This window comes from Rhyacophila brunnea, unplaced genomic scaffold (assembly GCF_057557595.1).
Source record: "Rhyacophila brunnea isolate RB1 unplaced genomic scaffold, BYU_Rbru_1.0 scaffold_2, whole genome shotgun sequence".
NCBI lineage: Eukaryota > Metazoa > Arthropoda > Insecta > Trichoptera > Rhyacophilidae > Rhyacophila > Rhyacophila brunnea.
In genome coordinates, this window is record NW_028232859.1 from 43,834,234 (window position 1) to 43,861,021 (window position 26,788).

General features: G+C 37.4%; 1 protein-coding gene across 2 annotated transcripts in view; it reads left to right on the forward strand.

The window, feature by feature from the left end:
* Positions 1-26,788, forward strand: part of LOC147072361 (uncharacterized) — a 61,208-nt gene that overhangs the window by 23,785 nt on the left and 10,635 nt on the right. For both annotated transcript variants that reach the window (XM_085947679.1, XM_085947680.1), the window contains exons 7-15: positions 2,886-3,233; positions 4,802-5,140; positions 5,785-5,937; positions 6,396-6,586; positions 7,193-7,582; positions 10,024-10,283; positions 17,249-17,364; positions 18,683-18,891; positions 19,182-19,389. In XM_085947679.1, the coding sequence (XP_085803805.1) occupies positions 2,886-3,233; positions 4,802-5,140; positions 5,785-5,937; positions 6,396-6,586; positions 7,193-7,582; positions 10,024-10,283; positions 17,249-17,364; positions 18,683-18,891; positions 19,182-19,389 (2,214 nt within the window). The remainder of the gene's footprint in view (positions 1-2,885; positions 3,234-4,801; positions 5,141-5,784; positions 5,938-6,395; positions 6,587-7,192; positions 7,583-10,023; positions 10,284-17,248; positions 17,365-18,682; positions 18,892-19,181; positions 19,390-26,788) is intronic.

Consider the following 26,788-nt stretch of genomic DNA (forward strand, 5'->3'; position numbering starts at 1 on the left):
CAAGTTGTCGCTCTTCTTTCGCAGCGTTTTCCATACTCTTATTTTTGGTTTCTTCAAACCACTCGTACACCTTCTGTTGACTCTTTCTGTATGTTCTTGCTGTAATCGATGGTACGTCAATTGCTGAACACATTTCTTCCAGATTTGAAAATCCACTGCCGATACTGATTATACTGGATACAAATGCGTCACACAGATTCATTTTGTTTTTGTTCATTTCAGTGGTATATAATTTTAATTTTTTACCACAAAGTTTACATTGAATAAAAAATGTACTACTAAAGTTATCCCGATTTTCCCCAAAAATTTCTAAATGTGATAAATTACAATTAAATGGAGAATCATGGTGGCTAATTAATTGAAGTTGTTGGAAAAAATATGAAAAGTCTATAATTCTACGGCCTTCTACACGGAATTTAGGGCTTGAATCTTCAATTTCATTTTCTATAATAAATTCTTCGTGTTCGTGTTCAAATGTGGGATGAAATTCTGGTTCAGGTAGTATGCTTTGAGGATTTCCATGCTCAGGCATAGTCTTCGGCAATATATCAATACTATAATACATTCAAAAATATTAGTTTAGTAGATAGTTAACAGAAAACAAAATGTATAGCTGCTATTAATTATTGTACCAGATTATAATTTTTGTCACAGACACACTAATTTCGAATAAGACATGGCACAAACATAATATAAAAATAATATAAGTACAAATGATCATTATACTTAATTGTGTGTATTAATAAGTAATACGCAAAACTTCCTTTTGCAAGATAAATAAATATTGTGAACCAAAATTTTCTGTGAAATGTGGTTTTTTCAACTATGTATAATTATGTCAAATTATAAAATAATAATTTCAAACCTTTGTGTTTTTAATGTATTAATATTTCCATCTTTTCTCCTACGTCTTTTTTTGGAACTTCCAGCCATCGGATAGTGAGTTCGTGGCATTTTTTGTAAGTACAATCGATATAAATAATTGTGATAATATTGTTAGGTACCTATGTCAAAAACCGAGGATGAAAATTTCGCATTCCCGCTGAAATAAATGACGTTCATAGTATTGCCAGGCTAAACTTTCGAAATTAAAGTTAGTTTTTAAAAAAAAAATTACATTGGAAAATATTATGTAAGTACAGGCATCCATTATTATGTTATTTGATGAAAGTATTCTTTAAAATCATCTGTATTATTATAATCTCGCAAATTCATAATTTAGTAAAAGTTAAATTTTCTGTAATATAAACATCAGTAGGTACCTAACCTATGTTGATTCATAATTTTGGCTAAGTAAAAAATATAGATATTTTTACTTCGCGATGTGTTTGGGGTGTTCTAAATTATGTAAGTATGTTTAATAACAAATGTGAAATTCGTAAAACCTCATGTGTATTATTTATTAAATAAAAATAGTAAAACTAATAGTAGATACAAATGGTGAAAAACTTCATTCTCTTATTTACTAAAATATCAATTCAATAATATTTTAGTAGATATGGCAATACTGGACGACCCGATATATGTCACTGAAATAAAATAAAATCTATCACAATTTATAAAATACATACCTACTACAATCATAATTATTTTGAATGTAGAGGGAGATAGTTATAGAAAGGGACAGAAAACTGATTGCTATGTTGCAATATTAGGCAAAATAGATTGCAACAGTGTTAAAAATTATAATGTATGATTTAGTATGACATAACGTAGAATTGACGCAAATACAAATTTCTTCAGATTTTTTTTTGTTTTGTCCTCAAATGTCAAAATATGTTTTCCTTTTGAATAATATGTTCGAATTTGTGTTTGTTTCGCCTATTTTTGTGTTCAATTTGTAGCATTCACTTTTATAAACATATTTTTGTACAATACTTGTGTGTTGGCGTATTTTTTTGGTCATATAAAGTTAAAATAATACCAGCTAAAGATTCCATACATCATACACCAATTCGCAGGTGGGTCTGGCGGATATCAAGATGGTCGAATATTTCGTGGAAACAGTTGTTTTAAAAAGGTCTCTATTTAGTATTACAAATTTATAACTAACAAGATATTTCATCATTTATTCAATGATTAATGATAAACCTTCTGATACGTAGCTTTATATTATTTCGTATGTCTATAATTGTAGCATATTTAAATAACAAAATGTCCACTCGCTTCCATTAGATTTAGAACCAATAGAAACTGCAAATATTATAATTATACTGAATATATTTTACTACATTATGTTTTATAACATTACAACTATCTATAATAAATCGTTTGAGATAATAATTAAGGGAAAAATTTGTCATCATCACAGCCTATTAATGTCACAAAAATATGGCTTCGTTCTCAATTATCACGTTTCACGGTTTCAAAGAATATTATTTTACGTCATAAAAATACTTTATGTAGTTATCAAATGTTTTACATAAATATTTGACGATGAATAAGCTTCATAATGATATAAATAGTTTTTCTACAAATCTTACGTACTATTCAGGCTTAACCTCTGAAAATACCAGAAAATAGCTGACATGGAACACCTTCCCCCTTAATACATAGAATTGTCAAGTTTATATGATTCAACGGAATTTAAAAACGTGGTATATAAAAAGTTCTTTTTATCTTGTAATTATTTAAATTTAAGTGATAGTGGACACATAGTGAATTCTCTATTTAAATAGACCTCTGATTTAAACACCGCTATTTCACACGCTCACCGAGGCTGTGATGGAGTCAGTTAAGCGGAGGGTTCATTTTGCTATAGCTAAAAGTGTAAAAAATAAATATCTTGTCTATAGAACTTTTTCTAAGCCACAAGATTGAAACAATCTTGATGCTGTCACTGCCGGGTTTTTTAGATCGATATGTCGAATTTATTTTTGTTGCAGGTCATAGTTTACGAGCGTAAAACTGGACGATGTCTGGCGGGGCCTAGCGCTCCCACCGAGGCCAATTTGAAAGTTTGGCTTCAACAACATCCCACATTTGAAGTCATACACCCTGGGAAGAATAGCCTCAACAAGATCAAGCCCAAGGTGCAGTCGGTGCTGAAGATCAACAACGATAAGCATATCATCATTATGCAACCGCCCGCCAAGAACCCGACCATTACCGCTAAAACGCCTTCTAAACTCGTAAAAGCTCCCATCGTCAGTCCTAAAACGCCTACCACTAAGCCGCCACCATTAAAACAAAATATCAAGTCGCCTCCTACTCCGAAAACCCCACAATCAAAGGTATGTCATATTACTAAACGTCGCTAGCTTTTTCTAACCATTTTGATTTTGGAATATAGACATGGGATGGTGTATCTATGTCAGTGATGGCAAACCTATGGCACTGTGGCAGATGATTTTGCATGGCATACAAATGTTTTATTTTGAAGACAAAAAAATACCTTTTAAATTAATTAAATAACAATTAAAAAGAAATCATAAAATACAAATATATGTACTTATATATTATTATGTATAATAATATTAAAACACAATGACAACATAGCAATGCGTATTTTTTCGGTTTTATTAATAAAAATATTCAATCAATAAACCTAATGAAATGTACAGTAAAACCTCGTTAGTAAGAACACTGATAATTCGAAATTTTCCCAAAGTCCCTTGAACATTATTTTCATATAAAACCATACCTTTAATTCGAATTTCGTAATTCGAAATGATTTCACAGTCCCTGGCATACAAAAATATTCAATAAATCGTAATAAAGTACACTATTTCATGGGCCAGTCACTGAAAATTGTGACAGACTTTCCTTAAAACATCAAAAATTACTTATTTTATGATGGTAATAAAAATAATCCTGACATTTTATGACTCAATTCGGTAGGCACATCTATGATCAGAAACGAAATTAATGAAAATCAAAAAAAATTTTTTTTTTTCAAAATTTTTATATTTTCTCCTCTATGATCAGAAACGAAATTAATGAAAATCAAAAAAAAATTTTTTTTTCAAAATTTTTATATTTTCTCCTGATACAATTCCTAATTCGAATTTTTTTTCGATTTTCGGTCCCATGGAATTCGTATTAACGAGGGTTTACTGTATTGGCTATCATTTAAAGATAACGGCTGCTTGTTTTTTTGGCTGAAACATAATTGCTAAAAATTAAACCCGTTCAGTGATAGGAAATATAATATGAAAGAAGCATGGTTAAAATGCTCCCACGATCTTTTCAAATGAAATTTTGAAAACAAGGAAAAGATTATTCAAAGAATAAAAGATATGCCTCCGGCTAGTAGAAACTTGGTAAAAAATATAATATCAAGAACTGAATTGTAATTTAAAAACTTTGTAATAGAATTCTTAACTATTTTTTCATGAAAAAACTGCTCGTCACGCCGGACAGTCAACAAATAATATTTGTGAAATATTGGCACGCAAACGTAAAAAGGTTTGCCAACCTTGATCTATGACATCTATGATTTAGTGACAGAGCAAAGTTCAAACTTTATAATATGTAATGCCGTATCCACACTCTCTCGCCGAGACTACCCAGTTGAGACCAAGCGCGAGGGTGTAGTAGGCACGCTCGGCCTTCATTGTGTGCCAAATAGTATCAGGGAAGATCTCGGCGAGAGTGTGGATTTGGCATAAATGTATATTAGTTTTTTTTATATTTTATATAGGTACCTAAAATCTACTAAATTTTTCAGCTCCAGAACCGAACATTTTGTGAATTTAATTATTGCAATGTACGATTAATTCCCACCCAATAGTTAATACGTAATGTCAATTCAAACACTGACAATTCGAATTACTTTATTTAATTCCTCGATATTCTCTAGCAACCTTCAATTAAATCACCCACCTCTACAACGCCAACGCAAAAGAGAGATGAGTTCAAATTCAAAAGTTCATCCGTAGAACCCATCCGGGAGAATGTAAAGAAAACCCTTCAAGAGCAGTTGAGCCTGAGAATGAGTGAATCTCCCGATACCAAGTTCACTCAGGAAGAGATTGTCAAGTTTGCAGTGGACACGGAAATTGAGTTGCACAACCTCTTTAAAGATGTCGGAGCCAAGTACAAAGCCAAATACAGATCGCTCATGTTCAATTTGAAGGACAGAAAAAATTTATCACTCTGGCAGAAGATCTGTGACCGTTCCTTAACACCCAAGCAATTGGTAAGTTAAGTTGCACATAGAAATATCTTATGCAATGTCCATAACCTCTACTAATTTCAACATCTCATGCTATCGAACTATTGTTATTAGTTACTATTTTTATTAATATGGCAATAAAAAGTAAACAGATATACAGAAAATATAAAGTTTTTCAAATCAATGAGATAGACAACGGTTGGATCTAGGCGTGTACCTCTACCCAGCCGTCCCATTTCTAAAAATATTGAGTCAGTCCATTTAGACATATATGTCTGTATCACACTCGACTGAGAGCTCTAGCGAGCCATGTGAACGTCAACAATTGAATTTATCCCGCTCTACTATGATGAATTGTTTCAAGTGTGTTATTTTCGAAAAAAAATATATTAACTTCAGACCTTTTGAAATGAAACTACTAAATTGGCAAAAACAATGTTTAAATGGTGAATGTTTCATTATTATTAGTCCAGTACTTTTTTGAATGATAACAGAACAGAAAGACAAAGGCTTTATTAAAAAAAAGCTATCATGGAAATAGTCTAAATGTTGTAAAGGCAAATATTTTTGAAATCACAGACTTTTTTAATTTCACCGTTAGTATAAATCAGTGATTACCAAAGTGTGTGTTTTAGATGTTTCACAAATTCATTTGCTTTTGTTTTCAGGTACGTCTTTCACCCGAGGAACTAGCAAGTCAAGAGCTCGCCCAATGGAGAGACAAAGAGGCGAAGCACCAGTTAGAACTTATTAAAAAATCAGAACTAGATCTTTTATCTTGCAGTAAAACATATGTTTTGAAAACTCACAAAGGCGAAGAGGTAATATTATTATATAAACAATGTACTTTAAAAACATGTCAAATTCAAAATTTATATCATAAAAATGGGTCAAAACAATGAGTCCTCCATTCCTGATTTATTGTAAACAATTAGTTATCAAGACCATGAAATTTCTTAATGTCACAGGAAAAGTTAGATTAAAAATGATGAATTACACACTGGGAGTAGGCATTTCAATAATTTTAGAAAAACTTTGTTCACCTAAACCTAAACCCACTACTGAGTGTTAAGATAACTCACAGAATTAATAAAACTACAGAAAAATTTGTTTCATGACTATTACAAAGGAATGCGCATACTTTCTTAAAAATATTGCCATTACATAAAATATTTTTGGCAGCAGAAACTGAATATTATAAAATATAAAAAATTCACTTTGATTCAGCCTTATACAGGGGTTAAGTGGATGTATCAAATGTATTTTTTTTAATGTTTAGGTAATGGAAAGTAGAACGACGGACACAACAGAATTGGATCCGAACGTGACCATGGAAGACTTGGTGTCGGCGTTGAACAACTCGGGTGCAGCACCGGCAGAGCCCGTGGCGAGTGGCAGCCGCTCCGCATCTCCCTCTCCACACAAACACAAGCATGACCGCAAGCATTCATCACATCACAAACATTCCAAGTTAGTCTCGGCTCATCTTTTTCACCCATTGTTCGATTTGTTGATGTTCGAAAGCATCTCAAGTATACTTCATGAGACCCTACAAGTTACCAAAGGCTGTCACAATACAAATCTGATAAATCAGGGGTGATAAGCCAAAAGGAATGATTATAGCAAATATGAATTATTTATAGGGTTTGATTAAATTACTTTAGATGTAAGTTGCAAATTGTTATTTGAATTTAATGTGATGAAATATATTGTTACATTGAAAAATAAATTTTCACAATGGAACAACGCTTTGAAAAAATGGCGGAAATATCGTGAGGGTCCGCTCAGTCATATGCAATCGTTAAAAAGTGGGCAAACAAGTTCAAACACGGATGGCATGATATGTGAGACAATCCCTCGATCACCGAATTACTATCAAGGGGATAGCTGAAGTCCTAACGATCTCACATGAACATGTGGAATTGATCTTAATCATAGAATTACCTATCTTCACTATGTTTTGTTTCTGGACACTATCATTTTATGACTGGTTCTTCTTCTCTTGTAAAGTTTTGCAAATACACAGCTGGTTTTGAAAGCGCAATAACAATATATAATGTGAATACATGATTTTAGGCACAAAACCAAACCGCATTACAAATCGTCAAAGAGTTCACACCGACGAGATCATTCATCAAGTAGAAGCAAAAGCAGCAAGACGCCAGCATCAGGGTCGACCAGAGACAGCCGCCCCCACGGGGACGGGCACCGCCGGAAGAGCTCCAAAGATGACGATCGAAAAGAGGACAAGAGCCGAGAGGAAAAGTCTCGCCGCACCTCTTCTTCTTCCCATTCCCACTCCCGATCTGCCAGCGGGAGGTCCAAATCCAAAAGCAGGCGGAAAGAGAGCCCCGATAAAAAGAGTCACAAGCGATCTCGCTCTAGGGATGCCTCCAAAACGCGTTCCCTCTCTAAGGAAAATGACAAGCGCGACTCTTCATCTGCCAAGGAGGAGTCAAAACATAGGTAATTGATTTTGTCTGTTATTAACGATTCCGTCAAACGTTTCTCAGGTCAATAGAGAGTCAATAGGAATGATCGTCACATAAAATGCTCAACTTATCAATCAATACAATATACAATAACTAATAAAATTTGAGGTATACTGGTATGGTTGCAGCTTTATTTGGAAGGGATCTTGATAGAATACCAATGGTTTTGACGGAAATTTCAATGCCAATTTTCTTAATCTAGGAGCAAAGCCACCGACTGAATTTTTAAATGCAAAATCCAGTAGCATCTACCACAAAATCTGGGACTACAGTTGACAAAGTAACATAATAAAATTACAATCAATCACTTCCATCACATTTTAGTTATCATAAACCTATAATTTCATTGGATTCCTGGTTCTCAAATATGTAGGTGTTTTTCAAAATATACTACATATCGACTGTAAAAAGGAAAAAGGGCGTAATCCACACAAAACAAATTTTACAGTAGGAGTAAAAAACGTTTTTTCAATGATTTTCTGTCAAAATCAAAATAAAAAATATACACAGTCTTAAAGTGCATAATGATTAATAATTTGGTGTATTATTTTCCCAATCTGACATTAATTACGTAAGTTATTACAGAAAAACCGATAAAAATGATGGTAACATCCTTTTTCCTTACCAATTTCAAATGTCGTATTTATAAAATACAGTGGATAGCCTTTTTTCTCACTTTTTTTAAATTAAATTCTTGGGAATGTATTTCTTTATAGTGTTTCACTAGGTGTTTATTTAAAATGTATTCATTTCCCATGGTTTAATTATATTATGGTTAAAATTAGAACAATCATAATTTATTATTTTCAGAAAAAAAGTATTTTATTAAATCATAAATGACACATAATCATAACATAATAGTAATAATAATAATAGTAAATATAGCAAATATTTTATTGTAAGTATACTGATTCAAGCTAATCTTGGTTATTTACAATAATTATAACAAATAACCAATATTTGCGGATGTATTTGGTTCTTAAAAATCACTCGTCACTTCGATCAGTGGCTCCTGACAACAAATTAAAACAAAACGCATTTTACTCGAGATTTATGTTATTACTATAAATAATACGGTGCATAATTATAATTTTTGTCCATTACAATGATTTTAATCGTAAATATAAGCGTAATTAGAACCAAGTTCAGTTTAAAATTGTGTTTGACACGTCACATAACCTATAAACCGCACGGCGGTGTTTGTAGTAAATATAGCAAATATTTTATTAATTTTATCATCTAATATAAACAAGAGATCATTAACCAATGATTAAGACACAATATAAGTTGTAACATAATGTTTTATAACAATATACAGAGAATTAACGATGACGCTTCACTTGTGTGGCATAAAAATTTCAAGGCGTAATTTTAAGGACTTACCATTTTTGTTTGTGTTGTTTATTCCATCCATGTTAACACCACACATTTTTAAAATATTTTAACTTCTGTCTATTGCCATTTTCACTTGATTAGTATACTTTAAATGAATTTTAATGGAGAGAAGTGTCAAAAAACGTGTTGACTGACAAACAAGCGGGCGAGACTATTAGGTGGATTAATCTTCATTAAGGTTCATACCTGACCCAGCTGGCTGTCAGCGTTTAGTAAAACTGCCATTATCCTCATACATTTACGGATTAAGTTGCTTACCGCCCTTTTCCTTACCACAAAAGATTGCTTGAACGACTTATAATGTCATTGATGTGGTTTAAGCCCCTTTTCCTGGAGGTAAAATTTACACGCCCTTCATTTCCAAAAACTAAAAGCTAAATTTTGATATTAATTTGTCATTTGCAGCTTAAATCCTTTGGGCATACCATGTATTGAGTTGAATACTTTGCTAATAACAAATAAAACCCACTTTGCAAAAACTGAGGCTTACGCCCCTTTTCCTTTCCACAGTCGATATGTAACTAGCTACGACATTTCAACAAGTGAATTACCAATACCTAAATCTTAATACACAATGAACTAAAAAATGACATGATTGGATTCGTATGTTTCACTACCACTGTGCTTTTTTTGTTTTCAAATAAAAAATCCCAATCGTACCAAACTGGGTGTCGATCTGAGCTGCCTGTTTAATAAAAATCCAGTCAGTGGACTTAGAGTTCTGGAATAGGTCACGTACCGGTTGCAGTTCATTTGGTATACGGGACAAGGACAGTTTTCCGAGATGATTCCACTTATATATTACAGTTCTTTCAAATACCAGCAGAATTTCAGTATGCCACAGGTGCCAAGTATGCTGTAGGTTCGCCATCACCGAACTAGAGTATCATTATAATATTATGTAATGTGAATTAGTCAATTTATTCAGATTTACTGACATAATTATCTTGAAATGCATCCATGTTGTTAAAAAATTTAGTAACTTTTGATAGCTGCATAATTTCGTCCTTTTTTCCTCAGGTCTTTGTCTAAAGAGAGTGACAAAAAAAGCAAAAGTACAAAAGAAAATCAACACAAGGCAGAGAGCGTCTCAAACGAAGTTTCGCTATTGCAAGCGGTCCAGTTGATCATCGATCAGGCGAAGATGGTTAGTGAGGAACCGCCGGCGGACGGGCCTATCCCGCCGCAACAAATCAAAGTGACTGAGGACACATTACTCCCCGATATCAAATCGCCGCCTACTCCAGGGACACCTGAAATTTCAGAGCAGAAATTCCTAAGTAATTTATTTACACTCCCTAACCCCGCTACACCTTCACAACCTTACAGATTATAAGGCAAAAATTCTCAACATGTTTCAGTTGGTTGCTAGAAGTTTACCTACTTATAATAAGTATGTACTTTGAAATTTACTAAATATACGTAGAATGTGTGATGCCTATGTATGTGCAATATTATACACTACAGTAAAACCCCATTTATACAACATGGTTAATTTGAAATATGTCATACAGTAAAACCTCATTAATTAAAACACGGATAATTCGAAATTTGCCATAATTCGAAATTTTCACGAAAAAAAAGTTCCTTGAACATTATTTTCATATAAACCCATACCGTTAACCCTTCTTACGCGGCAACTGACTTTAGTCAGCCTATACGCATGAGTCATCCGCGTGTCAGCTGATCAGAAATGAAATCAGAACGCGCACTGTTGTATTAAGCCGGGATTCGTAACACTTTGAAAGGGTTAATTCGAATTTCGTAATTTGAAATTATTTGGATAATTTGGATAAATATGGTGTGTTAGGAATATGTAATTTTCAATACAGTCAAACCTCGTTAGTAAGAACACTGATAATTCGAAATTCGCCGTAATTCGAAATTTTCGCGAAAAAAAAGTCCCTTGAATATTATATTCATATAAAACCTTACCTTTAATTCGAATTTCGTAATTCGAAATGATCAGAGTCCCAGGCATATAAAAATATTCAATAAATCTAAATAAAGTACACTACTTCATGAGCCAGTCATTGAAAAATGTGAATTTTTTTAAAACATTATAAATTACTTATTTTAAGAAGGTAATAAAAATAATCCTGACATTTAATGACCCATTAACACACACAGAACCAGAAATTTGGTAGGTACTGATAAACCACCACACTTCTGGTCTAGCTCAGTTTCAGTTTTTTTGGAAGGTGGGTATCATAATTGTTCTTTTTGTACTAGCAAACTGTCACTTGGGTTTTTTTATGGGTTTTTTTTTTGGTCTGGATTGGGATGTGGAGATGATGTTTTATAAACGGCAGAGTATATTTAAGTGGATGTTATATAATTGTTACATTTTTTTATAATTTGTTTTACGGAGGACAAAATTCGTGTGTCTACTGTTTGGCTGTTTCCCGAATACTACTCGCCATCTTGTTTCGCAATCACGAGATCCGTTGTTGAAAAAAGGGCGATGTTGCAACATCTCCAACGGTCTTAATTTACGGCATTGCCGGCTCGGCTGTATTATCATTATTTTTATTTCGGAATCAGCGCTTTAAATTGTTTACATTTATTTAATTCTAGGATATTTACTTTGTACGGCGCACTTACGCGTTATTACAACGTAGTGTCCATACTGCGGAATTTTTTTTATACATCTTAATTTTACATATTTTACGATCTAGTTATGAAGTAACACTCTTTTCCTTCTCCTAGCACTATCTAACATTCCTCTCTCTCATTCACAATACAAGTTATCACAATTTATTGGCGTTTTGTCTACACATTCTACTGACATGTTTTACTCATTTGTTTGCTTATGTTTTATTGGCAAAAGCCCAATACCATTCGTCGTCTCGCATACCTTCTGATGTGTTTACCCTGGTCTTCCACGGACCATGTCCTCAGCCTCAAGGATATGGTTCGTGAGACTTATTTCTGGAAAGAAACGTCCCTCTGGGTGATCAAGGGTGCGGCTCGGTGCAGTTTATTTGACTATTTTTTATTTCTTATTTTTTTATTACTCGTTTTTGTTAGTTATTTCGTGCGTGTTTCAGTGACCTTTTGGTACGTTGATTCACGTAGAATGATCTGCAGGAAAAGTGCGTTTCTGCAGTCGGCGCCTTTCGCTACGTCCAGGTTTTTGAGGGTTTAGGTTGGCAGACCTATGTCTTGTAACCGCCCTTTCGTTGTCTGAAGTTGTCGTGCCAACTGTCGGATCATTTCCAGCTGAGGAGAGTGAGAGGGGCCTTCTAGTACGCCCCTTCTTTCCGCTCCTAGTGCATTTAAGTGGCTTTTCGATAGGTTGGTGTTCGACTTCTGTTGAAGGCGTCCCCTGAACGAGAGTATCTAACACGTTTTCAATCCTATCGTACGTCACTAGTCCGTCAGATGTTGTTTGTTTAACGGCGGACGGCCCTTCTGCGGCGCGATCGTTGACGGACGTCCCCTTGGCAACGTCGATCGTCGGATCAGCTTCGCAGGGCACAGATGCCATTGATTTAGCACCTTGTTGTTTCTTTCTTTTCTTCGCTCCCTTACGAGCGACCGGCAATGCTCTTGGCAAGCCTCCTGTTATCTCCTGCTCCACTCGTGACGGGTCGCTTTCAGGTCGGTCGTGTTGCGATGACGTAGTCAGAGAGTGATCAATTCCCATGTCTACATCAGGCGTCTTTGACCCAAGTTGTTCTAGGACGTCGTCTCGAGGGTTGGGGTTTAAAGGAGGCGGTACCCTAGGCTCCGTCGGATCGCTACATATTCCATCACATAATTCCTTCATTACAAACACTATTTATGTCATTCATATCATTTAAGTCAAGGCTATTCGTGGGTATATTACATGGTTTATGGTTAACAATTTTGCTAGTATCGGCATTATATATACTCACGGTTTGTAACGACGTATCTGCTGTGGAAGTCGTCCCGTCATCCCCATGGCTCCTGTTCGTTGTGTTTTTAACTCCACAAACATTCATCACCACATCATTGTCTTTATTTACAAGTTCCCTACTACTAGACGCACTTATCGTTTTGGATGCCTCGCCTAGTGGTTGTTTCTGGACCTTTTTACACCTGTATGTGGTGATATTTACGTTAGCCTGCTTACAGATTGACAGCGAGGGGTTATGTCACCCGTCGCACTTGTTCGTGCTCGAAAGCGTACCGTAATGAGTTTTATTTTTATTTGAGGTCAAACGGGAAATACCACTAGACAGTGCGTCGCGAAAGCGCGTTTTATTTTCACTTTCTCCTAACACTGTCACAGTATTTACAGCCCCTTTAAGAGAGTCCTGCCTTATAACTTTTTCAGCTATCGGAAGGATGTCCTGACTAACATTACTTCCACTTTTGAACACAGGCTTTTGCACAAGCGCTTGAAGAGGGTCCTGCACGACGGTACCTTTGTAGGTGCCGTATGCAGCACGTCGACTGCCATCTGCGAGCCTCAGACGGTGGTCGGGTTCTGCATCTAATCTTCATTTCTCCTGTGTTCGCTGGATCCTTCGTTTCAGTACCTCGCACTCGGAATGTTCATGATACTCCGGGCAGTAGTAACACTTCCGAGCTCCGTTAGCATTTGAGTAACTTCCACGGCCCCTAGTTCCAAATGAACCCCGTCGAGGGTATTGGCCTCTATACCCGTAACTCGTCTGAGCCGGCGGTGCTTCATAATTAGTGGTCACTTCATTCTCCGTTTTTGTAGCGAGTGGTGCGAGGCGTGTATGCGATACCTCGGCGGACTGTGGTTTTGCGTGTCCCCCGGTTTGTTCCATTCGTTTTGTCTGCTCGCCTCGCCACTGACAACTGCACGTTTGAGGTGTGCTTCTTTGAGTGGATGTTGGTACGGTGATGGTCGGGTTTGTTTTTATCATCCGTAGGTCACGAACGACTTCTAGTAATTCTTCGAGTGTCTGCCACTTGCACGCTCCGACCCACAATTGTACTCTTTCTGTAAAAAGTTTGTAAAATATGTCGGCGAGGTCCTTACTACTTGCAGTAGGCATTAACGCCTTGGCGAGGTCTCGCTTGTTTAAGAAGAAGGCATAAGGGTCTTCTTCAGGACGCTGTATTGTGGTTTTCAGTTTGTCTTGTTGTTCCCTGGTCCTGGTAGGTGACTCAAAGTGACGGCGGAGTCGGTTGGTAAAGGTCTCCCACCCATCGTCTGGAGACACTGTTCTGGCCCAGGATTTGGCTTCGCCTTTCAGCTGCCCCAAGGCATGTCCTGTCCAGTTATCCTCTGGGGTTCTATCCAACCGGAAGAACTCTTCGCATCCGGCCAGAAACGTAGCCACCCTATGTTTGGGGTTACCCCCAAACGTCACTTGTAGTTCTGGCTTGTGTGCCCACGGTTTATATGATAGTTCTGGTCGGGGCACTACCATCGGAAGTACACATGGTATACTAGGTGTGGTCACTTCGGTGCGCGGACTGTCATTAACAAAATGGTCGCATTGTTTCGAAATTGGTCGCGAACGCGTTGTCCGTGGAGGCCACTTCCGTGTCGATAATCGGGTCGGCCATGGTTAAGGAGTCTTCAGATGTCTCTTTTTTGGTGTCTGCCTTTGTTTGCGAACGTGTCCGCATTGACATGTGCACTTATTTTATTTTATATTTTTGTAAACAAGATTTATTTTTATTATTATTATAATTTTTAAAACACTTCCGTTGCCACGATGATCTCGCAGTAGAGAAATGGCTTTTTGAAGCAATCGATTAGCTTTTAAAATGTCTTTAAATGCCAAATTTATATCGGTCCACTGAGTCGACAGCAACGGAACGCGCGTAATTTTTTTATCACGGTAAGGGAAAGGTTAAAGAAAGTATATTTATTATTTTTTGGTTCTCATGGTTGAGGAATCGGCAAATCCTTACAATTCACAAGCCGCATATGTTGGACGCCACATGATAAACCACCACACTTCTGGTCTAGCTCAGTTTCAGTTTTTTTTGAAGGTGGGTATCATAATTGTTCTTTTTGTACTAGCAAACTGTCACTTTGGGTTTTTGTATGGGTTTTTTTTTTGGTCTGGATTGGGATGTGGAGATGATGTTTTATAAACGGCAGAGTATATTTAAGTGGATGTTATATAATTGTTACATTTTTTTATAATTTGTTTTACGGAGGACAAAATTCGTGTGTCTACTGTTTGGCTGTTTCCCGAATACTACTCGCCATCTTGTTTCGCAATCACGAGATCCGTTGTTGAAAAAAAGGCGACGTTGCAACATCTCCAATGGTCTTAATTTACGGCATTGCCGGCTCGGCTATATTATCATTATTTTTATTTCAGAATCAGCGCTTTAAATTGTTTACATTTATTTAATTCTAGGATATTTACTTTGTACGGCGCACTTACGCGTTATTACAACGTAGTGTCCATACTGCGGAATTTTTTTTATACATCTTAATTTTACATATTTTACGATCTAATCGTGAAAAAACGAAATATAATCCTGCTGATGCAATTTTCATATAAAACCATACTGATATTCGAATTTCGTAATATGAAATAGTTTTTAACCCAGACAACAATGCAACATTCCATAAATCGAAAAAATCATATTTATTATCAGAAAAAATCTGCTACATTTCAGAACTCCAGCTTTTTGACAGATGGTAGATTATTTATTACCTAGCAATAAATGTTCAAAGTTTAAAAACTAGCATCACCATATTGAAACACAATAAATTATGCAGCAAGCATGCATACGCACATACAAATGGTATGTGCAGTGAAGTATGATGGGCAGAATTTAGGCTATTGTGTGAACTTATTTGTTTTATATTTTGTTTTTTTCCGTTTTATTTTTCGAAAACATGTATTTCCCTCATACATTTCATAAATCTTGATTCGATTTTTTTTCGATTTTCGGTCCCGTGGAATTCGTATTAACGAGGTTCTACTGTATTTACTTCTTCTTCTTCTTTGGCCATATCCGCCCCTTAATTGGAGCATATGGACACCATGCGGCGCCTCCAAGAATCCCTGTCGCTCGCCAGTCTTCTTGCTTCGTTCCAGGTCAAACCAGCATCCCGTAGCTCTGCCTTATACACTCTGTAGATAGTATTTAGCGGCCTTCCAGGACACCGGAATCCGGCCGGTTTGAAGAACAGGCAAGTTAGGTTGAGGTTTTCTTCTGGCATCCACAGCACGTGGCTGAGCCAGGTCCAACGTCGCCTCTTCTCTCTCAGTGTGATGAGAGGCTGCTTGGTGCGTTCTCTTATTTCCTCGTTGCTCCTAAAGTCATACCACCCCAGTACCATTACATACCCACTATCCGTCACAAACATCTGTTTTCGAACCTCAGTATACGGTTGCTCTGAGCCTTCCTAAGGTGCCATGATTCGCTACCGTAAAGCAGCACCGTCAGAATGCAAGCGTCGAATAGGCGGCATTTGGTTTTGACCGAGTACAATCGTGAGTCCCAGACATTCCGCATCGATAGCGAGCTCTTTCTGCAAAATGCCATCTCCCGTGATGTGTACTCCTAGGTACTTGAAGCTGTCGACGCTCTCGATGTTTTGTCTGTCGCTAATCAGAGGGAAATCTGGATCAGGACAGGTGCTATTACACAAGACGTTGGTTTTCTTCACGTCGATTTTCAAACCAACACGAGATGAGTTGTTATGCAACCTGTCGATTGTCTCTTGAATGCCCTCGATTGAGTTGTCGAATAGGACAGCGTCATCGGCGTATTCCAGGTCGCATAGCTTCACCGTGGGGGTAACAGGTATGCCTCGGTCGGGAGGGGCGATGTGGACTGTCGAAAGCCTTCTCATAATCCACAAAGCAGCGAGCCATCGAACTGTTCAGCTCATGGCTCTGCTGGAGAAGATATCGAAGCTTGTGGATTTGGTCTGCACACGCTCGACCAGGTAGAAACCCAGCTAGGTTTTTCCTGGGGACGTGCATTATTAGGTCTCTAAGTGTGATAATTTCACCGTTCACAATGGAATAAAATTTGTTAGCTCTCTTAGCCCTTGTAGCTAGTAAAGGGCAATCGGTATGACTGGCTGAGAAATCAACTAGATTCTTTTCTTTGACTATTGTAAGAGTTCATTGAATGAATGACTATTGGAGAATTTCATTGAATTTAAAAACTAACCGATACCATCTGCCGTTTGTATTCGTTCAATGAAAGCAATTAAGTTTGACTGACAAAGCTTAGCGTGCACTATTTATGTCTATCCACAGCCTTATCCTTCACCACTGCAATCATATCATAGTAACACCTTCTAAATATTCAACAGCTGGAGCTGAAAGTGATCAAGAACCGACGAGCACTGTCGACTCAGCATTATCAGCTATTTGGAATGGATCAGTTGGCATGGTTGATGTTGCCAAATTCAATGTCACAGCATATGAGGTAATGTCTTATTAATTTTTTATAATAAAATCCATTTATTACAATCCATCAGTCATTAAACTCTCATTGTGTGCAATGGCATAGGAAAGCAATGTACATTCAAACGTCTAATACAGTCTTCCCTCACTATTCCGGGGGTTCCGTTCATGAGAAATGACTCATATATGAAAACTGCAAATATCGAATTTCGATCTCTGGATAAAACTTATTTAGCTTGTGGCTTTCATTTGTCTGCAGCAAGCAGCAGGTAGAATGTGACCAAAAGTGAATAAGTGAAAAAACCTGTTCTTTCACCAAATCAAAGCCGCAGGGTCATTTTGCACTAAACAACTAATGCATCAAGACAGTTGATAAACTTGTGACTGTATAATATTATTTTCATTCATATCGTCTTTTAAGAAACAACACCACGTAAGTCCCCATTTGGCGGTTTTGAGTTTTGAATAACATTCGGTAGGTAAAAAAATCCTACACCGTGTTCCTTCTATGGAAAAATTCTTTTTGAATGAAAAAATGATTTTTTTTTAACTTAACACAAAAAAAATAAGTTAAAAGGTATCAATTTTCAATTTTTTGAGACGTTTTTTGTTTCCCCTGAAAATTTTAATTAATTGACTGCGGTGTTGTTTCTTAAGCGACGATATATTCTTTGTTGACATGTCAATAAATTCGTATATCATAATATCAAGATAGTTGGCGGTTAACATTAAAAACTATTTATTAAATTTCTCGTTAAACTATGACAGTTATCAGATTTACATCTTATCCATCATCTGAGTACATTGTTCTACACAATATCTTTACTCAGATTCTAACGGCTAATTATTGTTTAGTGATAGTGATATTCTATGCATCTCAGAGCATGGCCCCATATGGGGGGAGGGGCTGACAGGGCTCTAGTCTGGGGGCCCGGCGAGGCGAGTCGACCAGATAACTGAAATAAACAAACACACTTCACAAATTTGCTTTAATAGTAAAAAAAAGTTGCCTGCGGCGCTATTTTCCTTCAGTAATATTATTATTTTAAATTATGTGGTCATACGATACAATTTTCAATTGTATATCAATACTCGACAACTCCATAATTCAAATGGATATGGAGTTGATAATGAATTGATAATATTAAAAAAAAAAACACTAGATATACACATTAATTTTACCGCGTACACCATTTGGAAAACGCTAATGTAGAGCGTCACACTGCCTTTAGCGATAGGTAGGTCCGCCTAAGATCCTAGCCTGGAGGTCCGCTTCAGGATGTGGGGTCCATGTCTCAGAGTATGGAAGCAAATTTATAATATCCTCTTGTGTGTGGCAGGTTTCGGGGCAGTGCGATGACATAACTCCAGAGCTAGGGAGCGAATTGGAAGTTGTGGGGCGGATCAGTCCTGAGATCGTGTGGGACTACATCAATAAGATGAAGAAGCAGGGCAGTAAAGATATTGTGGTTATAAAACTGTCAGCCGCCAATGACGAGGAAAAAACGCAATACAATGTGTTCTTCAGCTACCTCAACAGTCGCAACAGGTAAACGTCTTTTCTGCATTATTACCCATTAATTTTTATCCCTAGAGTAGAGGAAATAAAGAGGTTTTACCTAAAATGGAGGAAGTAATACAAACCTCTATTGCAACATTTGACAGCAATTTCAAAATGACAGCTTTTTATTCACATGACAACTAACTACCATATGTATATCGTATGATGGAATGAAATTTATATGAGCAAGGTGAAAAAACAACAGCATTTTTATTATTCAGATGAAGGGTCTATTACGTCATAAGCGATTTTTATAATAACACAAAATATGTCCGCAGGCTGGGCGTGGTAAAGGTGAGCGGAACTGGCGTGAAAGACTTCTACGTGCTGCCGCTATCATCTCACTCCCCGCTACCATCTGTGCTGCTTCCTCTCCACGGACCGGGCTTCGAAGAGTCACGTCCGCATCTCCTGCTCGGAGTCATCGTCAGGCAGAGGAGGAAGCGATCTTCGCAGTCCACTTCCTACGTACCGATCCCGACAAAGGTTAGCCTTCCTCAGCTATTTAACGCAACCCTTATCGATACAATAAAACCCCTTTAATACGAACAGAGTTAATTTGAAATTTACATTCATGTCCACATATTGTTGAATAACGCACCAACAACAATTCATTTGAGTAGGTAAAGTAATAAAATAACAACGGTGAAATGATAAGCTGCCCATACACGGCCAGTTTGAGTAGCAGGTTGAACCTGCCACAGACAATAACTGTATGTTAGTGGGCACACCACAGATCAGTTCAAACTACCCCATTTAAATCTTTCAAACTGTCAACAGACATGCCCATATACGTACAGTTATTGTCTGTGGCAGGTCAAACATCAGAAACTGTGGAGGTTGGGTTCGCGGAGATAATACACAGGAGTAGTGTTTAAATTGGTTTGAAGTGAGGTATACTAGAACAATATTGATACACGAATAATTATAACAACTATAGGTAGTTATTTTTCTATTATTAGAAATTATTAGAAACAGATTGACATAAAATACCTACACACTGATGACGTTGGTAAAATAAACCATGATTTCACCAATGTTCCGTATTTTATCGATTCACCGAAACAATAATTATAATCATGTAAATATAATATTATGATCTAGATTCTTTTCTTTTAAATAAATTGTTCCCTTTATAAAATGGGCATATGATTCAGCATTTATCTATTTGGTCATATTTTTCGAATACGGTAATATTTATATATTGATTTTATGCACAATTTTTAAACATGCCACAAAATATTGTGTAAAATAATATGTTTACATAAATTTACCCTCGTAAAAATAAATAAAATATATTTGCGATCTCCGCATACATATTATTACATTATTAACCCTCTTACTCCCAAGTGATTTAGCCTAGTAACACACCCTCAATAGCACGACACAAATCTGGCTAGCTCACTTGTTAGTGCACGTACCATAGGGTGGTTATTAAATGTTTATAGTTTTTTTTTGGAAATGTATACAATGTGAATTAAAGTCTTAAAGAAAATATTAAAATCTGTTTATTTATGTATTTTGTTATAAACACGGTCTTTTTATCATTTCAGACATTACAGGGTTATTACATTTAATTTTTCTATTAACTCTATATAAAACGGGTTATTTATTTAGGAATTTATTTTTTTGATATTCAATTGATAATATTTTTATTTATTTAGTTATTAACTTGCACGCCATAAAGGAGCGTGGGTTTTATACTATAATCCTATAGGAGCCGAATATCGAACTCAACTATCTTGTTAGAAGAGCGAAATCGAACTACATTACTATCTTATTAGAAGGACAGAATCGAACTGATCACACTACTTCTATTTCGGGAGAGGACCTATTTTTTAAAGCCTGTCCCCCTTCAGAGGCACCACCTAATTAGCAGTGCGATCGCGCGTATTATTCCTTAACATTTAATTTGTTATAAAATCTTATTCTAATCTATAAACTAGACAAAATTATTCAAAACATAATTACGGAAGAAAGCTACGGAGAAAGTTAAGTATTTAAGAAGTTATTTCAATTTACAAATTATAAAAACATTGCGAAGAAAAAAATATATAGGTATAGGGATCTCCCGCCGAAAGATTTCTTCGTTCGTTTCGAATCGATATGAACAGTGCACACACACTATCAAAATAGTCGCCCGATTCACGCATATCGAGTGATTGACAGAATACGCAGTGCAGTGCGTGTATTATTTTAAATTTACAGATTTTATTTAAACACGTTATTTATTTTAAATTATAAAATGCAGCTACTGAATTTAATTATACAAAACAAAACTACTGAGCTTAATAGTAACCCTCTTCGGTAATTTTGCTATACATATTATTATATTTTAATCCTCGCTTACATTTATTTATCTCAATTCTCATTTACTCCGGCATTCATCTCCTTTATAGTATAACAATTTTACATCTTCCTCACATACCAGTATACATATTTATTATTAAGATATTTCTTTATTTAAAACTTACGTGCTAGGTACATACCATATTATTTGAAATCATAATTAAACAATTTAAATATTTACTTAATCTATTGACTCCATTCGTCACCTCGCATACTTGTTTCAATTTCTTCCCGCCTAGTGTACACCAGTGCATACACAGAGCGAGGACTTAAACTGAAATAGAAAGATAGTTTGACGATTTTCCAAGGGATTTTAGTTACGAGTTTTATAAAACCGCCGGGGTAAAGATTAGGTGACGATGTTTGGGCCATCAAATATATATTATATTATCATAGATATTTAAACGGTATTTTATGTTGGTGTTAATTCGCCCCTAATTTGTGATGCCCAAACGTCGATCCTAATCTCACGGCCACGTGCTTTGTCCCTTGGACGATCGTCAATACATGTTATGGTACATACATTTACATTTTATTTAGTTATACGATTCAAACTTTAAAGTAACTTAAAAGACTTGTATTAGCCTACAATCCTGATAGGTTATTAGGGAATCTGGTTATATGTTTTTGTTAAGCCGGTTATTTTTTTGATCAGGCGACCTGTACAAACCGTCAGAATTTAGAAAGTGTAGGCACCGGTTAAAGAGCGGGTGTAGGGATCGGCAAAACAAAATGTCCCCCCTTTCAGCGATTTGTACGTTCACCCTGATTTCTCGGCCGTATTCCCGATTCCTCGATAATTCGTTCAGTGTATATTTTAATGCTTACATGTTTAAAACCTTATTTATTAAAATTTTCGTTCAACAATTCTCTTTATTACCATCTTTTTTTTTTTTTTTTTTGTTTACCTTATTACCGTTTCATCTTTATATTGTTGTGTTACTTTTTGTTAGTTAGGACGTAATTGGTTACATTGTCAAAAGCGTTGGGACTTACTTTCGTTATTTATTTTATTTAGTTAATTGTTTACTTCTAGTCATCTCCTCAAAACGCCGTTGTGCGGGATTATTGAGTGTGCTAGGTATATTTATTTTATTTTCCAGTCATCCACTCAAGACGTCGTTGTGCGAGATCATTGAGTTTTGCTGGGTATATGTTTTTCGTATTGATGTCTAGAATATCAATCGTTTTTGGTTTTCTTTTTTTTATTTTATTTTATTTCTTTTTGAGCGTCGGTCGCGTCCTTTGTTGACGTCGAGCTCTTCTTTTCACTGGGTGAATAAGTGTTGTGTCATGAGGGACTGTACCCGTCGGTACAGTGGTTGTCCTCTGGCGAGAGGCGTCTAAGGCAATTTTCACCTCACTAAGCGGTATATCATCGTCAGTCAATCCTTCTACGTCAGGTACCTTGGTCAAGGAGAGATTATGGTTAGTTGTCCCGGTTTCGAACCCGGTTACCTGCCCCTCTTCCCCACAAGATTCCGAGGACGTTTCTGGAGTCCTGATTCTTTTCCAATTTCTCACTACTTTGTCACTTTTTGACGTCGACGCTTCACATGTCCTTCCAGTTGCATCATCATGTCCCAGGGACAAATCATTTGTAGACTCGTCACGATACGGCGACGCAGGCGGGGAGTGTACAGTTCCCTGCGCTATGTCGTGTCCAGTGGTCGTGTCTCGTCTTGCAACGATGTCCTGAGTATCAGGTACTTCCTGAAGGGATGTGTTCGGTGCCTCCGTATTATCTTCCTCTTCTTCTTCATCGGTATTAATATACTCCAGTTCTGGTACAATCGGCGGGTAATACTTGCGTAAGTGGTCCACGTGGAACTTAAAAGGTCTGCCCCGACGCAATACGTAGTACGATACCCGACCTACCTTCCATATAATTTTATGAGGCCCCGACCAACGAGGGTCAAGGCCCGAACTCGCCCCTGGCCTCGTCTTTGGAAATTCTTTCACGTATACAGAATCACCAACTTGGTACGTCGGCGTTTCGGGTTCGTTTTGTGCTCGCCGGCGTCTAAAATATTCTTCCTCGTTTATTAATACGGCGCTATCTATTTCCTCGCTACTCCTCTTCACGTTATTTTCTTCATTGGTACGCAGTGGATTGGACCAATACCCGGGTTTGCACATTTTTCGACCCCAAATTATTTCCGCAGGTGAGAATCCAGTAGCTGCGTTTCGACGACCTCGTAAATCGCCCAATATATCGGGGATGAGATCATCCCACGTATTTTGCTCTCGGCCTATCAATCGGATCCGTAGTCCTTTCTTTATTTCCTGGTTTCGTCTTTCTGTAGGATTTGCGCGTGGTTGGTAGACTCCGGTGTTCCATTGAACAGCGTCCCATTCTTGTAATGCGGCCAACCATGCCGGATGAGAAAACTGAACTCCATTGTCTGTTAATATGGCTCGTGGGCTTCCAAATCGCAATATGATATTATCGCGGACCAAAGGGATAATATTCATGGCCGTCGACGATCGCATTGGGAAAGCCTCTACCCACCGTGAGAAGAGATCAGTAATTACTAAAAGAAATTTGTTTTTACGGCGTGTAACAGGGTATGGGCCCATTAAGTCAAGGGCCAGGATTTCCCATGGTCTTTTTGCCTCCGTATGCGAGGTTTGAGGTGCTCGTGGTTGCAATGCACCACGCTTTCGAGTAGCGCAGATGACACAAGCGCGTACATACGCTTCCACTTGCTGTCTTCGTTTGTGCCAAAAGAATTCACTTCGAATAGCATAATCGGTTTCTTGCGCGCCCGCGTGTCCTCCTTCGTCATGAAATAATTGTATGACATCCCTTTGAAGGGGTGGTGGTACTACAAGGGTAGGACCTTGGTTATTACTTTTTCTCACCAACAATCCGTTTTTTATTTCGAATCCTGCCAGTCTCCTACGGACACCTTCATTTGAGTTTAATCTTATCATCCGACTCCGTGTGACTGGGTCGTTCCTCTGGCATTCAATTACTTTCTGTCTTATATTCACTGTTGTCAGCAGCATTACTGCGGCAGACTCCGGTCTTCGTGTAGGCGCTGCCATACGTTCACTCTCTTCCTCCGGACTTAGAGTGACGCCAGCGGGTTCTTGTGGATACCTTGAAAGATGATCAGCGAGATGGTTCTCCTTTCCCGGACAGTGTTCAGTGGTAAAACTAAACTCTGAGAGGAGGATCGCCCATCTTGCCAACTTTCCCTTACTGTTTTTAGCAGTATTGAGCCACGTAAGCGCCTGATTGTCGGTAATCAGAGTAAACGGTCTATCTTCTAAATAACCTCTGTATCGGGTGATGCCCCATACAGCGGCCATAGCCTCCAGCTCGTTACTGTGGTACCGCCTCTCAGTGTCGTTTATGCGCTTGCTTGCGTAAGCGATTACGTCACGTTCGCCGTTCTCTTTCTTTTGAAAAAGCACAGCGGCTATGCCGCAACCGGATGCGTCTGTTTGAATGCAGAAGGGTCTTTCAAAATCGGGCCTTGCCAACCTCAAAGGCTGTCGTAAGACATGCTTTATTCGGCGGAAGGCTTCTGTTGCTTCTGTTGTCCACCGGAATCGCACGGTGGTTCGAAGTAGCTGTGTTAACGGGGTCGCCATCTCGGCAAACCTAGGGATGTATTCCCTAAGCCAATTAACCAAACCGAGAAAAGATCGCACGTCTTTACGAGTTTTTGGCTCCGGTAACGCTTCTATTTCTTGGAGATGATGCGCCTGCGGCTCATTCCCTGTTGCGGTAATACGATGCCCTAGATAATTTACTTCCGATAATCCAATATGGCACTTCGCTGGTGCGACGCGTAGCTCGTGGCATTGCAGCCTTTCAAACACAAGTCGCAAATGATGGGCGTGCTCCTCCCATGTCTTACTATAGACGATTATATCGTCTAAGTAGACCAGACAAATATTATTCACCAAGCCTACCAGCACCTCTTGACTCATAAGCCGCTGGAAGTGTCCCGGTGCGTTTTTACTTCCAAAAGGAAGTCGTCTGAATTGGTAGCAGCCCCCGTCAGCTGTAGTAAAGGCTGTCAAAGGCCTCTTATCTTTGTGGACTGGAATTTGCCAGTAACCAGATTTGAGGTCCAAACTACTAAATATAGTGGCTGTGCTAAGATCTTTAAGTGTGTCCAGGATGAGCGGAAGTGTTACAGATTCATCGATGGTTACAGCGTTGAGCCTTCTGTAATCCACACAAAAACGTGAAGTCCCATCGCGTTTAGGTACTAGAACAATAGGAGACGCATACGCAGACGTACTTGGCTCGATGATGTTATCAGCTAACATCTGCTCCACATCCTCCTGGATCTGCTTCCGTTTACTTTCTGATTGTTTATAAGCATTTATACGAAATGGTGTTTTGTCTTTCAAATGGATTCTAAATTCTGATGTTCGACTGCAAGGGCCTGTTTCCGCGAATTGGTCTCGGAAATCTTCCATGACTTGTATTAGAGCGATGCGGGCCTCCTTGGGAATATCATGACTTAGTTCGGCCAATGTAATTGGTCCATTTGGTAGAGGTAACCTATTTGTTATACAATGTAATGTCTGTCTTTTTGCTTTTCCAAAATGCACACATCGGCGCTTTAGGTCAATCATTGTTTCTTGGTCTTCCATCCAATCCAGGCCGAGTAGAACGTCAATATGTAATCCATCTAATACCAGTGCCTGAATGTGTACAGGACTATCTCGTAAGTAGCCTTGGATTAAAACTTCGCCTTGCGTCTGTAGAGACTCACCGCCCGCAGTCATCAACGTCACGGGGTTACCCTCTATTCTGGAAAGTGATTGTGCCAAATCACTACGTATCAGGGTCCTGGTGGCCCCCGTATCCAAAACAGCTTCGTAGCATCCTTTTATTCCATTTATCCTCAGTGGTAGCCGAAGCAGATGCTCGCCATTCACTCCCTTTGTGTCCCCCTTATTGGGCAAGTACACTCCAATATAGGGCTGTTCCTTTATGTTAGCGTCTTGGTGTGTACCAATGCTATTAATTCTGCAATTTATTTGCTTTAGAATTTCTCCGTTGGACGCATATTTATCATTTATTATTGTTACAGTATCCTTAGGGGGTACTTCATCGTATTTTATTTTACTACTTACTATATGCATTGTAGATAAACTATTATTATTTTCATTCTTATCTTTCACACTTTTATTTCCTACATTACTTACATGTACGCCACTGTCGATTTTCTCCATATGTTTAACACTTTTATTATCTAATTCAAATGTCAATGCATCATTATTAATTACATCTAAATATTTCACACTTTTATTTTCTATATTACTTATATGTACGCCACTGTCGATTTTCTCAATATGTTCCACACTGCTCTTATTTAAATCAGATATCGATGCGTCATTTTTAATTATATCTAAACACTTCACACTATTTCTTTCATTAATATTTTTTTCAAATGTCAAGCACGTTATGTTATCATTCTTTTCTTTGAAACCAGCCGATGGTAACATAATCGCTTTATTTATGTTTAAAAATCTATGTGGTGTCATATACAAAAACGAATTTAAT